General features: G+C 37.7%; 2 protein-coding genes across 3 annotated transcripts; one reads left to right on the top strand and one right to left on the bottom strand.

The window, feature by feature from the left end:
* Nucleotides 1–519: 519 nt before the first annotated feature.
* On the top strand, nt 520–4,809 carry LOC137727933 (phytochrome E). Its single transcript, XM_068466800.2, has 4 exons — nt 520–2,928; nt 3,087–3,894; nt 4,023–4,316; nt 4,456–4,809. The coding sequence occupies exons 1-4, from the start codon at nt 873–875 to the stop codon at nt 4,703–4,705; spliced, it is 3,408 nt and encodes a 1,135-aa protein (XP_068322901.2). The 5' UTR covers nt 520–872; the 3' UTR covers nt 4,706–4,809.
* A 276-nt stretch (nt 4,810–5,085) lies between these two features.
* On the bottom strand, nt 5,086–11,034 carry LOC137727934 (protein MEI2-like 3). Of its 2 annotated transcripts, none has more exons than XM_088678589.1 (13): nt 10,731–11,034; nt 9,874–9,919; nt 9,643–9,786; nt 9,092–9,561; nt 8,403–8,561; nt 8,178–8,294; nt 7,917–8,068; nt 7,669–7,760; nt 6,598–7,549; nt 6,428–6,512; nt 6,262–6,330; nt 5,876–6,055; nt 5,086–5,729 (listed from the first exon to the last, which is right to left on the bottom strand). In XM_088678589.1, the coding sequence occupies exons 2-13, from the start codon at nt 9,902–9,904 to the stop codon at nt 5,607–5,609; spliced, it is 2,574 nt and encodes an 857-aa protein (XP_088534715.1). In that variant the 5' UTR covers nt 9,905–9,919; nt 10,731–11,034; the 3' UTR covers nt 5,086–5,606. The 2 variants fall into 2 exon arrangements, with proteins under 2 accessions (XP_088534715.1, XP_068322902.2); XM_068466801.2 differs by having other exon boundaries at nt 9,874–9,916; nt 10,728–10,994.
* Between the last annotated feature and the right edge of the window lie 5,851 nt (nt 11,035–16,885).

Consider the following 16,885-nt stretch of genomic DNA (forward strand, 5'->3'; position numbering starts at 1 on the left):
AATTTGATTCGTCACTTTATGTCACTTTCCCAATATTTTTCTTTCTATTTCTATGATGTCTTGTGCCATTTGAGAAAACTTTTTGGTAGAAGTAGAACAATCTGACCACGACATTTAAAATACGTATCTTCACTTTAAAAAGTTTACAAGTCAAAAATGCTTAATTTCTTAATTATTATTCGAATCGAATATCGTTTAATCATTTAAGTTGTATCAAATAAATCAACAATTATCAATGAATATGTTACTTTAGTACCCACAATTCTTCAATGAATATGCTATTGGTACCTACTCATTTTGATTTATTTGAAATATTTGAATGACTAAACTTTTTTCCTTACGAATAATTTTTTCCAAATAAAAATTAAGAGATTAAACAAGTTATAAATTTTATATAAAATACATTACAAGTAAGTAGATGAATAAACTACGGAATCCCAAAGTTTACCGTTACTTGAAAGAAAACAGAATTTTCCGTTTTATGGTTCATTTCTCTCTCTTCTTTTTAAAATTTTATTTATTTATATTCACATATGTGGTGACGCGTCGTACAATTTGCATGGCGGAAAATGCAGGAAGAGAGAGAGAGAGAGAGAGAGAGAGAGAGAAGAAGTGGACTGTAGAGCCGGAAAACATGTGATTCGGAACCATTAACCAGATACGCTTAATCGAGGGGATAATTCCAAACCGCGAAAACGATGACAGAGAAAGTAGATATGTGTAAGTTCCAAGCAGAAGAACACTACAGAAGCACCAAGTACAGAACTGGCCATGCCACTTTTAACCTTGCTCCTGCTTTTCCAACCTCCATAAAAATCACTTCCCTTTAAAAGCACTTCTCCTCCTTCTCCTTCTTCCGAAAAGCGCTCCAAATGGAGCTTGGCAAAAGCAGCAACAGAACACGCGCCGCCGCATTCTCCTCCTCCTCCGCCACGAGCAACATGAAACCCACCCCCGCGGCCGCCAAACCCGACAGGTCAATCGCTCACTACAGAGAGGACGCCAACCTCTTGGCCGAGTACGAGCAATCTGCTGTCTCCGGTACGTCCTTCCACTACACAAGGTCAGTGCTTTTTCCTCCGGATTCTGTTCCCGAGGAGCAAATCGTTGCCTACCTTTCGAGAATCCAAAGGGGTTCTCTCGTCCAATCCTTTGGCTGTATGCTTGCAATTAAAGAACCCACTTTTCGAATTATCGGTTTTAGTGAGAATTGCTTTGAATTGCTGGGTCTGGATAAATCGGGAAGTGTTTTCGGGTCAAATGAGTTAAAGGGTTTGATTGGGATTGACTGTAGAACTCTGTTTACTCCTTCTTCCGCGGCTTCTTTGGCGAAAGCTGCTGCTTCGAGGGAGATTTCGCTGTTAAACCCGGTTTGGGTGTATTCTAAGAGCACCCAGAAGCCATTTTATGCTATTTTGCATAGAATTGATGTGGGGATTGTGATTGATTTGGAGCCTGCTAGGTCTGGTGATCCTGCATTGTCACTTGCAGGAGCTGTGCAGTCTCAGAAACTCGCGGTTCGCGCAATTTCTAGGCTTCAGTCTCTCCCTGGAGGGGATATTGGCGTGTTGTGCGATACTGTTGTGGAGGATGTTCAGAAGCTTACTGGATATGACAGAGTTATGGTTTATAAGTTCCATGACGATGATCACGGTGAGGTTGTGTCTGAAATCAGAAGGTCGGATTTGGAGTCTTATTTGGGTTTGCATTATCCTGCCACGGATATCCCCCAAGCTGCCCGTTTCTTGTTCAAGCAGAATCACGTGCGTATGATCTGCGATTGCAATGTGAATCCGGTTAAAGTCATTCAAAGTGAAGAACTAAAGCAGCCTTTGTGCTTGGTCAATTCAACCCTCCGGTCTCCACATGGCTGCCACAGACAGTACATGGCGAATATGGGCTCGATTGCCTCACTGGTGATGGCGGTTATCATCAATGGTAATGATGGTAATGATTCAACAAAGCTTTGGGGGTTGGTGGTGTGCCACCACACTTCCCCCCGCTATGTCCCTTTCCCTCTTCGCTATGCTTGTCAGTTTCTTATGCAGGCATTTGGGCTGCAAATCTACATGGAGCTTCAATTGGCTTCGCAGTTGGCTGAGAAAAAGATTCTCAGAACACAAACCTTGCTTTGTGACATGCTTCTCCGGGACTCCCCATCTGGTATTGTGACCCAATCTCCGAGTATAATGGATCTCGTGAAGTGTGACGGAGCTGCATTGTACTATGGCGGGACATGTTGGTTGATGGGGTTAACTCCAACCGAATCACAGGTTAAAGATATAGCAGAGTGGCTGCTAAAAAATCATGGGGATTCCACAGGTCTGAGTACTGATAGTTTGGCGGAAACTGGTTACCCTGGTGCACCTTTACTGGGTAATGCAGTTTGTGGTATGGCTACCGCAAGAGTCAGTTCAAAAGATTTCTTGTTTTGGTTCAGGTCGCACACGGCAGCGGAAGTCAAATGGGGAGGAGCTAAGCATCATCCAGAGGATAAGGATGACGGTGGAAAGATGCACCCGAGATCATCATTTAAAGCTTTTATTGAAATAGTAAAAAGTAGAAGTTTGCCTTGGGAGGTCTCTGAGATTAATGCCATCCACTCTTTGCAGCTCATAATGAGAGACTCGTTTCAGGATATCGAGGAAACTGGTTCGAAGGCAGTACAACAAAGTGATGCTGAGATGCAGTTGCAGGAGATAGATGAACTCAGTTCCGCGGCATGTGAAATGGTTAAATTGATCGAGACAGCTTCAGTTCCGATTTTTGGGGTTGATTCGGATGGTCTCATCAATGGATGGAATGCAAAAATAGCTGAGTTGACAGGACTACAAGATAGCGAAGCTATGGGCAAGTCCCTTGTTGACGAAATTGTTTATGAGGACTCGCGTGAAGCGGTTGAAAATCTTTTACGTAGAGCGTTACAAGGTAAATCTTTTATTGCAGTTATGAAGTACCATCGTTGAGGACTTTAAAGTAACTCAAATGGAATTTAGTGTTGAAATTTTCATGCTTCGTGTTCTCTCGCACGCGTCTTTATAATTTTCCCAAATGGTATGCTCGTTGTTAACTTCTATACTATCCAGGTGAGGAGGACAAGAACATTGAGTTAAAATTGAGAAATTTTGGGCTTCCACAACATAAGTCGGTTGTCTATATTGTGGCCAACACTTGCACGAGTAGGAGTCCTGCAAAGGATGTTGTCGGTGTATGCTTCGTGGGTCAGGATATTACTTGTGAAAAGGTTGTTATGGATAAATTCATCCGCTTGCAAGGGGATTACAAGGCCATCATACAGAGTCTTAACCCCTTGATTCCACGGATATTTGCATCTGATGAGAAAGCATGTTGCTCAGAATGGAATGCAGCCATGGAAAATCTGACTGGTTGGACTCGAGAAGACGTTATTGGTAAAACGCTTATTGGGGAAATCTTTGGAGGTTTCTGTCAACTGAAGGGTCAAGATACGCTGACAAAGTTTATGATTATGTTGTACCAAGGAATCGGTGGTAAAGAGATTGAGAAGTTTCCGTTCGGATTTTTTGATAGAAAGGGTAATTTTGTTGAGGTGCTCTTAACTGCTAGCAAGAGGACTGATGGAGGTGGGAATATAATCGGTTGTTTTTGTTTCTTGCAAATTTTTTTGCGTGACATGCAGCCGGCCTTGGAAGGACACAGACAAGAGGATATAGAATACTTTTCGAAACTTAAGCAATTAACATACATGCGGCAAGAGATGAAAAATCCTTTAAATGGCATTCGGTTTACCCACAGACTCCTTGAAAGTACAACTATTTCAGAAAATCAGAAGCAGTTTCTTGACACTAGCGATGCATGTGAAAGACAAATCATGGTGATCATCGAGGATATGGATGTGAGAAGCAGAGCCGAAGGGTGAGTATTCTTAGTTGGTTCATGATATGCGTAAGTTAAATGTTGTAACCTTATTTGTAGCGTTTTGTTTCTATAGTAACTGATGAATTTGTGTGACGACGCTTTGGATCTTATTCGGGTTAATGCAGTAGCGCGAAGCTGAACATGGAAGAATTTATGTTGGGAAATGTTTTGGATGTCATCATTTGCCAATCAATGCTCTCGCTGAGGGAAAAGAACTTGCAGCTCTTTCATGAGATTCCAGAAGAGATCAAATCACTATCTTTGCAAGGCGATCAAATCCGGCTTCAGTTGGTTTTGTCAGATTTCTGGCTCAATGTAGTGAATCATGCACCTTCCCCAAATGGATGGGTCGAAATAAAAATTTCACCTGGTCTAAAGTTAATACAGGACGACAACAATGATATCCGTCTCCAGATCAGGTACCTCAAACCTAGCTAGATTCTAAGTTCTACCGTGCACAACTACTAAATTTGGCATCAGTTCTACTTGTCCTCGATTAAAGGTTATAACCGAAGCGTTAAGCTCTAAACCCTATTTTTCATCTCTTTGTGGATGTAGAATGACACACCCTGGCCAAGGCCTTCCGGCGGTGCTCATCCAGGATATGTTCGAGGGTGGAAACAGATGGACGACACCAGAAGGGTTCGGGCTAAATCTGTCCCGGAAACTTCTGAATAGAATGAATGGTAAGGTGCAGTATGTTAGAGAGCACAATAAATGTTACTTTGTCGTTGACATCAAACTTAGGATGAAGAAAGAGAGGCAGAGGCTGCCTGTGTCTGAAGCTGATATGAGCACAACGACTTGAATTTCATCAGAGTATGTGTTTATTGAGTCTCCGTCTACTAATCATTGTATTTTACCAACCATGTTGAAAACAAAATGAATAATATCATGTATTATGTGTACAAATCTTCAAGTGATATTTGAGTGCACTTGTTCTATTTCAAGAGGAAAATTAATTGGAGTTTCGAAGACGGGATTCAAACTTAGGTGTAAGGGGCCGAGTGCCATGCCCTGATCAACTAGTATAACGCACATTTGCAGAAGTTGATCTTGTTCCATATTGGAAAACGATTTGCATGCACTCAAATTCACCTTCTACACACCCTTGATTATTTTTGTCCGCGTGATTTGTTCAATCCAAAAGTAAAAAATAAGCATCGATGTGCATAGGAAACAAAAGGGTGCGTAAAAATCACTTCGCTTCCCGTTTCAAGATTCAAAATACACATCTCAACAACTCCCAACAAATTGATACCGCCAAAAAGAAGCATGTTTTTCCACCACTATACAATTTTGTACCCCACGTCAAATAACCATCCCTCCCTCCCTCAAAACACATTTACTCATACCCCTATATGAACATCATATTTGCAGACTACTAGTCCACACCCCAAAAGTCACACAACAAAAATTGAGCTCAAAATATCAGAACCTGCACAATTGACGACAAACGCATACGGCAGCTGGGAGAATTGGATTCGCCGACAAGCATTTATCTCTCTCTTATCCGGCCGCTAACTGCAGATGAAACAAAACGCTGCTGGGTGTTTCACGTCAAACTCTCTAGAAGATACTACTAAACAAAAGAAGCTCTGCATCGCATCCTTCAACGACTCCTACTTTTATATACTAGATAATGTATATGATAGTTGGAAACCACAGCCACCACCAAATTCGGCCGTGACATCTTCTTTAATACACTGTTAACTCTTGTCTGGCTTCTCGTCAAAGCCATGGTCTGGGCTTCCTGACGAATCAGAGTCTGACTCTTTTTCCCGACTGACCTGGATGTTCAAATTGTTGGAAGGAAGATGTTCGTGGATGATCTACACAGAAGAAATGCACAAGATCAGATCAAATATGTTTTCAAATGTATGGAACGTCAAAACAACTCTAGTTTCATAAAGCAAATAACTGAAGAAATGCAAGCACATTAGTCATTACAAGTTTCATGAAGTGTGTACTGTACTACCTGATCACCAGCCTCAGAACCTTCTGAGTGAAAGAGTATCGGGCGACAGCGTTTGTCTTCATTCATTAGGCTTGAATTTTGAAAGTGGGCCACAAGAGCCGCCTTCCCTTGGATTCGAGCATAAGCCAAGGAGGCAACTTTCTCACTATTGAACTTCTCCCACTTCTTTCCATTAAATGCCTGTCGTATTAGAAAGAAACGTATATTAACAACATATCCTGCTCCTTTCTATACCATGCCGGTACCATTTCAGTTTCTAAAAGAGAAGGCTCAAATTGACAGTACACATCTCACCGTTCAATGAATACAATGATGTATAAATAACACAAAGAATTTAACATAAAATCCAAAACAGCGAAAGACCAAAAAGAAAAAGAAAAAAGCACCTCATAAAATGGGATGATGTGTGAAGGAGACAGCATATTGATAAATGCATAGCCCACATTGCATTTGTTCTGCACATAAGAGTAATATCACTCAAGGGAGAATTGTAGGGGAATATAAATATTATCGAAGAAAAAGTGTCGCAACATACTCTTTAAGTAAAAGTACCTTAAAATCAATTGGCAGATAGAGAAAATCAAAAGTACCCCCGTGATTTTCATCTATTGCAGCAAGTAACATTTTCGAGGTGTACCTAATAGACAAGAAGAATATGAAAAACATGATAACGGCTGTCAAATATGATAAATATAAGAAATTATTATAAAAGTCAGTCATACTTGTTTGGAATATTTTTTATCATTAAAGTTGTTCGATTATCTTCCCCGGAGAGAATCTTATCCAAATCAAGCTGAAACTGTTTCTTGCTATCAATCTGGGTCCCATTATTATCCATTCGTCTGCTCCTCCCACGCTCAATCAAACCATCTATGCTTGTAGGTGGCAGTCCTGCGTACGGGCCATTACCTAAAAACACAGGGCTAAGCTTCGGTGAGCCCACCATTTTAAAGCTACCTTCAGACATGTTTCCTGGTAAGGATATGCCACCATTTCTAGAAGGACGAGCACCCACGTTAAACATAAAATTTCCACGACTGGGTCCCAAACTCATGCCTCCATAGGCAGCAGGACCCAAAAAAGATGTTTCAGGTGACTCTGGGAAGTAATTAAAGCGCCTGTCTAAAGGAACACCAGATGGGGCAGATCCAACATGATGATGATGAAGGTGATGATGGGAAGAGCTGAGCAAAGGGCCATTATGACCTGAGAATGGAAAGGCATGGCCCTTCCCATTGGATGTAAGTTGATGTCCCACTGATTGTCGATGCCAAGCTGAAGAGTTGGTGTTTTCTGAATAAGGAGTTGGACTCCCCCAAAGAAATTGAGGGCCTGATAAAGTTTCCACATGAGATCCACTTGAGGTTGAAGGATTGAACGAGGGCATGGCTCCTTGGAAATGGGTTGAGTTCTCTGGAAATGAGTGTGATTGTTGAAATGCAGATCCGTGGTCTGAGTTTGTACTGGAAAATATATGATCAACATGACTCCCCCTTCCATGGTTATTGCCAATGGGTGCAACCTTCACATTGTTTGATATCTGGGGATGCAGAATTGACGCTAATCCAGGCAAATGGTTGCTGTTTGTTGGACTCGTAGTCCCGAAACCAGGAGATTTACTAATACTTTGCACAGGACTATGTTCCATTGGGTTGTTAAACTGTACCCAGTTACCTGTCAAGAATGTTGAATTGACCTCATTTTGTACGAAAAATGCAATACCAGAAAATATTTATTTGTTGAAGCCATTATATGTTCACCGGTGATAAAATTAATCTCAAACGAGAAGTTACCCGGTGGAGAGATTGTTATCGGGGAACCCACTGGATGTCGATAACTCTGAGATTCATCTTGTTCAGGGTCTTGATTCAGTTGAAGCATCAAGCTAAAAGGTAGAGGATACAATCAATTAAAGACACCAACAGTTGGATCAAACTTCAAACACAATTAAACAAACCAAAATCCAAGAAACCGAAAAGAAACAACATCACCATTAATAATCACAAAGCAAGAAATCAAAACATTTATATTGTCTACTTACTTTCGACGAGCTCCACCAGGTCGACTGGGTTCAAGCTTTATGCGTTTACCGGCTATGTCACTCCTATTTAACGACTTAAGGGCTGCTTCTGCAGCTCTAACATCATAAAACTCAATAAATTTATGATGCCTCTTGTGTGGTGTTTCCCTTATCTGCTTTATACAATGAACACCAGAAAGAAATGTTAACCGTTTCATACTTTCAAAAGTAAATAAACACAAAGCAAGAAGTAGAGGGGGTGAAGCAAGATACAATCATCACCTCTTTCACCTCGCCATAAGCCCCAAATATATGACGGAGGTCTTCATTTGAAACTGATGGATCCAAATTGAAAACTACCAAAGTTCCTTGATTAATATCCTTCTCTGATGGATTATCCTGATGTTGCATGAGAAAGAATGCAAATATTGTAATTTATATATATTTTTACATATTTAAAATGAGCGTCAAAGAACAACTAACTCAGTATTAGAAAGTTGTTTTGACCTTTGGAATTGAGAAGTGAATATCAAGCTTCCTCCGCCGCAGAGGCTTGTTTTGTAATGTGCGCATAGCAGTTCGAGCAGCACGAATATCATAATATGATATCATCACAAATCCCCTATGTTTACATGCAGTGTACAGCGTTCTAATATCCCCGTATTGCTACAAAAGAGATTAATGAAAACACACATTAAAAGCAGGGTTGTCCAAAATGAACAGTGCCAGATGTTGCATCACATTTATTATTTAAACAACTGTGTTCTGAGATTCACATGCACAATGCCCTATGAGTAAGAGGCGAAACCTGTCTACGCACAAGCAGCACAAAAGGTAAAGAACTTATACATCCAATATGAAAAATAAAAACTGGTGGCTAGTCATTAAGCAGAATAACTGAAATGGAACCAAATCATTAGAAATTAAATGAAAAAAAGAAAAAGAAAAGATGAGTGATGGGTACTACTATCCTTTTATACACGGGAAGACGTGCCAGAAAACGTCTACTTAAGATCATTCAAAAACAAATTAATGTGTTGCTCTCATTTGCAGTTTAAAATCAGGATGTGCATCTTATGCTCAGTTGAGAGAGTAATATAATCCATTACAATTTCTGGAGAGGGGATTCGAAATCCGAACAAAGGATATGGGTATTACTGGTACGAAAACAAGGAGCTTTGCCTTAATTAAATTACCTCAAAAAGCGTCCTCAGTTCTGAATCCTCAACATTACTATTGATATTTCGCACAAACAATGTTCTGGAAGGATGCTCTCCATATGGATGTTCTCCAGCAACAGCTCCCACGCCATTTGGAAGGGCAAATTGAGCCATCCCGTTCCCAGTAGCACCGTCAGCTAAACTTACTTTTGACATGCCAATTCTCAGGCTCTCCTGTGCATCAGTTTCCAATTCCATGCCGCCTCCACTACCAAAGAGATCATAATCTTCCAAGTCTTCCAGTGAACCAGGCAACCCACTGAGGTCAAGATCATCTGCTATGCCAGCTAACAGCACCTCCTCATCGCCAGGAAGCAAGTTTCCAAGCGCATGAGTTTCAATATCTTCAAGCGGATCGTTACCCTCCGAATTTTGGTGGAGTTTATTTAAGCCAGACGAAAGATCATCAATAGATTGACAGCCTTGGTCAGTACCATTCACGTTCACTGCACGAAATGCAAAAATACATGAGGCATTCCCTACTAAATGTGAATTCTGAAAATCATGACACAATAGCTCACACGTACACTTTGGATGTGGAAGAACAGGTAATGAACTTGAAAAGAGGGTAGCATCACTGGAGGCGTTGTGGGCACCAGATCCAGATAAAATGCCCCATCCTCCTCTACCCACTTCTTTAGGAATACCCACCATTGGAACCTCGGTTGGGCCTACAAGACAAGTTAACAGACATGTCAATCAGGACACGAACTGCATATAGTCCACACCTAATACAATATATGATTTAGAAAAATTACCAGAAGATGAAAAGTTCAAAGACTGATTCATTGCATCCGGATCCTGCTTATAGTTAACAAAAGTAAGAGTAAGAAAAATATGATATATTGTATGTATAAATATCAAATCTTTCTCCCATTTTAAGCAAAATAGTAAATTTCTTAAGGCCACACAAAGGTGCAAGAATCAACTATAGTTTAAATCCTATTCCTAAAAAATCCAGGAGACCTTTCCATTTAAGCTGAACTGTAGTTTACCCCCTTAACACCAAGTGTATAGAATTGGCAACAGAAAAAAAACAACTTCCATCTAAGCACTATGATTGCCAGGTTCAAGAAATCAAAAACATCTCGACATAGAAATACATCGAATTACGACTTAGGAAAGGATTTAACACCATATTGTTCAGAGGGTGGATGTCCATTTCCCAACAAGTAGGACAATTTACGGCCAGAGATAAACGCACCCGGCTTATACCCATAGATATAAACAGCAATTTATATGGCATCAAAGACCCAGACTTTTATAGACTACATTAAAGGTTTAAAAAGATTCAAAAATAAAATAAAATCTCAGAAATGCATATCAGTCTAAGCTCCCAAGTTCTTCGTGTGGAGTTCTCTGCTCCTTTTTGGGTATGGACTATTTAGCCAAGTAGGCATAAAAATACCAAAAGAAACTCAACCATTTATGCAATTTGGTCAAATTTTATACAGTTTCCAGCAAACCCCAATTACTCAAAATTTAAAAAGGAACCCAAGAAATGATTGAAGCAATATTATACACAAGTTATGCAAGTCCAAGAAACCCATTTGATCAAACTAACCAGCTAAAAAGAAACAAAATTACAATCAAAATTTGGATTAAAAACTACCACAACAGCTACAGAGGCAAGGCCAAACCCTAGAGCTTCGAAGTGCAGAGACGATCAGAGAGAAAGGAGCAGTCTTTCTTCCTTCCCCACTGCTGCTGCCACTTTCTCTCTCTAAAAACCAACTGGAAATTGTAGAAAGAGAGAGAGGGAGAGTGATGATGATTGGATGAAAGAAGTGTAAAAAAAAAATTGAAAAAGTTGCAGAGAATGATTGAGATAGGGAGAATGGGTTTGGGTCTGGATTTTGGGTTGTGAGGAAAGGGGGTGGGTGGTTTCAACTTTCAAGAGGTATTTAAATTGAATTTTTGGTAATCCAACGACATTAATCCTTTTTTATTGATTAATTTAATTTTGTTTTAAATTAAAAATTAAAACAAAATAAAAAGCAGAAAAAAACAAAAGAGGGAAAATTACTATTTGGTTTGATGCTTATCCACCGTATTATGGCATGATTGTCATAATAAAGTTTTGGGAATCTTTAATTTTGTTGAGCAATGAGGAAGGTAAATTTTTTAATTATGGATAAAGGAAAAGATGAAAAGTGGATAACAATCAGCCATGTCATCATGATATCCTTGGATCTTTAATCACAAATTTAATAGTGAAAAAGGGCTTGTAGATCACTTAGTATAACTCTAACATATATTCATCCGTCGGTAGCTAATCTAACATCTATCGTTCGACTAAAAAAAAAAAAATTATTGTCACTTAGTATAATGGTATTGATATGTAACCGTAAGTAAGTGGTCTTAAGTTTGAATCTCGTAAATAACTCGTGAATGACGAATTCGATACCTAAATATTATGATTAGCACATGTGTGTGGTTTAGCTCATCCCTCCCCTTTTATTATATATATAGTCCTTGTATTAAAAAAAACTTTTATCCTTACACGTGAGATCATTCTATCTCCCTCGATAGTGTTGTTGCCTCTTGCATCTAAGTTCAAGTCATCAAGTTGAGTTCTCAGCCCAATCTTTTTTTTCATTTTATTAACAATATTTGAGTGTCGAGAGAAAACATGTGGTTTTAACCAATTTGACTGTACCCAAATTAATTTAACATGAATGTATAAATAAGTTGGTGGTTTTTATTTTTGGGTAGTGTTATTCACACATCTATTTTTACTTCTCACACACTCTATTAATTTTTTACTATTAATCTTTTTTAATTTATTCGATTTGACAGCTGAAAATTGAGAAAGATGTATAAGAAATAAAAACGTGTGTTCCACATTTTCTTTTCTTTTCTTGATTGTTGAGAGAAAGAGTGGGAAATGGGTCGCTCGCTCAAAGAAAAATGCAAGAGTTTTCAACTTTGAAGTAATGTAGGAATATTCCACTTGTTATCCAATCACTAGTTGATTAATGGACCTTTGCTTGCACAACATATTCCTTCTCATACCTAACTTTCCCATAATCTAAGGGTAGTGATATTCCCGTACTCTTTTTACCTCTCACACATCTTTTTTAATTTTTTTTGTCCATTGATATTCTTCAATTCATTCGACTTGACTGCCGGAAATTGAGAAATGTGTGTGAATGATAAAAATGGGTGTATGAATAGTGTCACCCTAATCTAAACTCTTCAAACTTGGTCTAATTACAAAATGATGATTTGTCCAAATTAGTTTCTGACCATGATTCATGAACAAAAAATCTGATTTATACATGACCTAAAAGAGAATGGAGTTTATTATTGCGAGGCGAAATTTGTTGCTGATGTTTTTACGATGGTTGGACAAAGTTCTTGATGCTCGTTGTTACTTGTTGTCTCTTATTGTGTAATATCGGTTACCTTGCTGTTGAGACTGTTTTTCTTTTTTATTTTCTCAACAGGCATTTTCGTTTTAATTTTCGGTTTTCTTATTTAAAATTAAAAAAAAAAAAAAAAAGCATTGTTTGTCTCGTGACCTAAAATCTAGAGAGAGAAAGAGAGAGGGTGCGACCGAGAGATGAAGAAAGGCTTGAGGAATTCTACGATTTGAATGTCTTGTACCTTTATTTATAGCAATAAGGTGAGGTAAACAACTTGCTCTCGAAATAATACAAAGTCAAATAGGAAAGATCTTATAGATTCCGAAGGATTTCTAATTTATCTCCACTTAAAATTTACACAATCACACAATGTGAAATACTAATTACAACAGTTTGATTTTATTTTTAATTTTGCTGACTAAAAAGAAAATAACATGTTTCCTTCTAGGGTTGATGCAACTTAATTTCTTAAAAAGCATACAATTTGTTTTGCCAAAACAAGAAGTTGAGCAAATCATGGCAGCATGAGTTTTGAGTACACACGTTTGATGGTTTTAAAAGGAAACTTTCCTTGAAAGGATACGTATTTAGAAAAAGTTAACTTTAAATTTTCCCATGATGTCTCTTGACTCAAAGCCTAAAGACACTCTTTAGTTCCAAGATGAACACAAAGAAAGCGATCGTGCACTTACTTGCAATCCAAGCATAAATTAATTAGGGTTTGATGGAGCCCCATTCATTCTCCTAATCCTTCCTTTTTTGTTTGGACATTTTCCTAATCTTTTTTAGGGGGGTGTGTTCAATTGGGATTTTGAGGGATTTTAATTCTTTTAATGAATCTAAGGATATTCAATCAGAAATTTAAATGATTATCTGAAATTCAATGTGTATTCAATCAAGATTTTAAGATAATTTATTAAAATCCTTAGAAATCCGGATGTATTCAATTAAGATTTTAAAGAAGTTTATAACATTTCAAGTGTATTCAATTAGAATTTGATTTTAAAGAATTTGACAAAGTTGAGCAATTAGAGGAAATTGGAGAGATTTTGTAGTGTATTTTAAGCATCCACAAATCTCACCTCTCCCTAAGAGATTTTGAGGGAATTGAATCAAAATTTTATATGAATGGTCATCCAGCTAGAGCTTAACCTGGAAACCTTGATCCCACTTAGTTGAATGACAATGATAAGGGCTTGCAAAACTAAGTAGGGCCTTTTGAATTGAATCTTAAGTAGTCTACCAGTGGTGCGAAGCGTCGAATAAAATGAAGAAAATCAAAAGACCAAAATTAATAAAAAAGTGTGGGAGGTAAAAAAAAAAAAAAAAAGTGTAAATAGCACTACCTAAAACCAATAGTCATCCCTTATTTTCTTTGTCTCTCTCAAGTGGTGCCATGAAAAGTAACTGGATCCCCTCTGGACCCAAAGGAACTGAGACCAAAGATCAAATGATCCGGGCCATTAAAATTTGATCAAACAGCTACAATTATTATAACTTTTAAAGAGGCCCCCTGTTTGTAACTGTTTGATCAAATTTCAATGATCCGAATCATTTGATCATTGAGCTTAATTCCTTTGAGTTTGAAGAGGATCCGGTTCCCCATGAAAATAGGGGGAGTGTTTGATTCGATTCATGTCAAAAATTACTTCATGTATGCAAGTTTCAAAGTACCAAGTATTGGGGGGCAAAAAGTTTTTGTGTGAAGAAAAAAAAAACGACGAGATAAGTGACATAATACAATTGTTGAAATTTTTTATTTTGAAATTTTCAACTAATTATATTATTATTTAGTGTAACTGACCGTACTTCCTGACGTTCTGAAGAATCTCCGGTGTTGGGAGAATGGGTCCCATTCAAGTTTCAAGTGATGACCGACTGTTCTCAACTTCTTGTCGACACCTTCTCGACATCGACGTAGAAAGTTGGGTTGGGGCGCACATAGGCGTGTGTGGGGTGAGGGGAGCTTTTGTCGCCTAGTCCATCTCCCCCGTCACTACCGCGAGTTCACACGTACTTCTTGCTTGGAGGAGGGAGATATTTTGCTTCTATGTACTCGGAGGCATCCATAGCCCGGGGCACTTAAAAGGAAAATGCTCCATTCTCCATATCAATTCGGTTCCGTCTTTAGTCTTTCACACACTTTTATTTGATATTGTTCGTTAATTTCATTTAAGTTATTAAATTTAATGATACAAAAAAGACATACATGTGAAAGTTAAATTGGGTGTGAAAATCATCTGCTTATATGCTAAGGGGCTGTTTGATAATAATGTGAATTTTCAGTTTCCAGTTTTGAATTATAAACTTTGAAAAAAAAAGTGGAAAAAAAAGGATAAAATTGAAAACGAAATAGTATCAAACGGCGGTAAGATATTAGACTATCTCCAACCGAAGGAGGGCCCTTTGGCTCTCCAAGAAATTAATATTTTAATGAACAATGCATGATCATATTTCTTACCATCTCCAACCGAGGACCAAAGGGTTATAGGGCTCGTTTTAGCCATGTCACAAAAAACCGTCTCCAACTGAGGGCCAATAGGCTATAGCATGAAATGTGAAGAATTGAAATAAAATGAGGTAAGATAGTATGAAATGATGAGAAATATATGAGAAATGGTGTAAGAAAAAAATTAGAAAAAAAGAAAAAAGAAAAAAAGAAGTGGGTTGGGACAAACCCTAAAGTGGGCTAGGTAAATAAAAAAGAACAAAAAAAAAAGGGCTGGGCAAATGGAAAAGAACAAAAAAAGAAAAAGAAAAGTGGGCTAGCTGGTTGGCCCTTTTTTGTCCTGTGGTGCCCACGAGCCCTTTGGCCTAGCCCTCGGTTGGAGACGGTTTTCGGGCTATTTTCGGTCCTCTAACCCTCTAGACCATTTGGTTGGAGACGGTCTTAAATTATCTTAAGGGAAGCTACAATAATTAATTGTTGATATTCTCTATGTATAGACACAAAAGAGATAAAAAAATATGCAACTCCCTTTACAAGCATAAATTTTTCGGTATGCCAGAAACAAGGTTCTATACACAAGAGTGAAATTTTTTTTTTTTTTTAATTTTTAAATATCCAACTACTTATGTTATGATACTTATGGTATCAAGTCGTATTTCTAACACATTAAAAAATTTCTGCTTGTGAGACATAAATCTAATGAAATGTACAGACACACTCTCATAAGAGATGAAGCCCAAAAGCTTAATATCAAACAGATGACGGCCCATTGGGTCATACCAATTGAGCGTGGAACTGTGGCCTTGCAAGGCCGTTCACTTTATTTTTCAAAAAATATTAAACAATTAATTAATTTTCATTGGAAAATCAATTATTAAGAAAATATAAGGGCGTTATTAACACAAACAGAAAAATACAAGTAAAAATCAAGCCCGTTATCTTCGTGTCAAAACTCAGAGCTTTGTAGCTTATCGCGAGCTCTATGAGAGTGCCAAAAAATGCAGAGAGCTTTCTTCAATTCTCTGCTCTTCCAATCCACTTCCGACTCTTCCCCCGTCCTCTCACAGACTCATCGTATATGTCATGTTATGTTCGGATAAATATATACTAGCCGATGAGCACACACTTTGTGTGTGTGAAAAATTTTATTTTATTTTTTGTCTTATTTATTTATTTATTAAGGAGTGTGATTAGTTTTAAAAATTTTAAAAAGAGTATGAAAAAATAATGGTGGGACAATTTCTCTTACTAAGTGCATATTTTATCTTAATATTACATAATTACTGTTTTTTGTCCTCCTTATGTAAATATTGTGTATAAAAAATGAGGTAAAATAGGAAAAATAAGGATATGATTGTCATTTAAAAAAAAAAGGGATAAAATAGGGATATGATTGTTATTTTGTCAAAAGGTACAAAATTACTATTTTACCCTCCTCATGTCAATATTGTGTATTGAAAAGTAAGGAAAAAATTGGAAAAAAAGTTTACAATGGCTCTTCTCGCAATAGAATAGAAGATTATGTTTTGATGCAGAGGAGAGAGCACAGTGCTCTAGTTAATTTGGCTAGCCCCTACGGTCATGTTTATGTGAATAAATATATATTTACTTACAAGTTATAAAATTCTCATTTAGAGCTTGTTTGGATGTGCTTTTAAAATGACTAAAAGTGTTTTTGGTGAAAATATTTTTGAAACCAATCCTTAATAAAAATGCAAGTAAATCCTAGAAAAGTACTTAAAGTGTTTTTGAAACCCAAAAATATTTTCTCTAAAAGCGATCTCAGCCATTTTAAAAGCACATCCCAACGAACCCTTATGCAGCACTTAATGTATTTTTGAAACTCAAATCAATTTTCCCAAAAACTCTTTCATCATTTTGACAGAGTAGTAGGCTTAGGCCCAGTTTTCAAACCCAGATCGTTTAACCAGGGTTATGTTAACCCATTAGCAC

The sequence above is a fragment of the Pyrus communis genome, chromosome 10, assembly GCF_041283825.1.
Source record: "Pyrus communis isolate YQ-2024b chromosome 10, ASM4128382v1, whole genome shotgun sequence".
In the NCBI taxonomy this organism is placed as follows: domain Eukaryota; kingdom Viridiplantae; phylum Streptophyta; class Magnoliopsida; order Rosales; family Rosaceae; genus Pyrus; species Pyrus communis.

Coding starts and splice junctions, on each gene's coding strand:
- LOC137727934 (XM_088678589.1), bottom strand. CDS start 9,904: ATGAATCAGTCTTTGAACTTTTCATCTTCTG. Junction 6,513..6,597: donor ATAAAAAATATTCCAAACAA/GTATGACTGACT, acceptor CTTGTCTATTAG/GTACACCTCGAAAATGTTAC. Junction 5,730..5,875: donor GTTCTGAGGCTGGTGATCAG/GTAGTACAGTAC, acceptor TCTTCTGTGTAG/ATCATCCACGAACATCTTCC.
- LOC137727933 (XM_068466800.2), top strand. CDS start 873: ATGGAGCTTGGCAAAAGCAGCAACAGAACACGCGCCGCCGCATTCTCC. Junction 2,929..3,086: donor TTTACGTAGAGCGTTACAAG/GTAAATCTTTTA, acceptor TATACTATCCAG/GTGAGGAGGACAAGAACATT. Junction 3,895..4,022: donor GTGAGAAGCAGAGCCGAAGG/GTGAGTATTCTT, acceptor GGGTTAATGCAG/TAGCGCGAAGCTGAACATGG.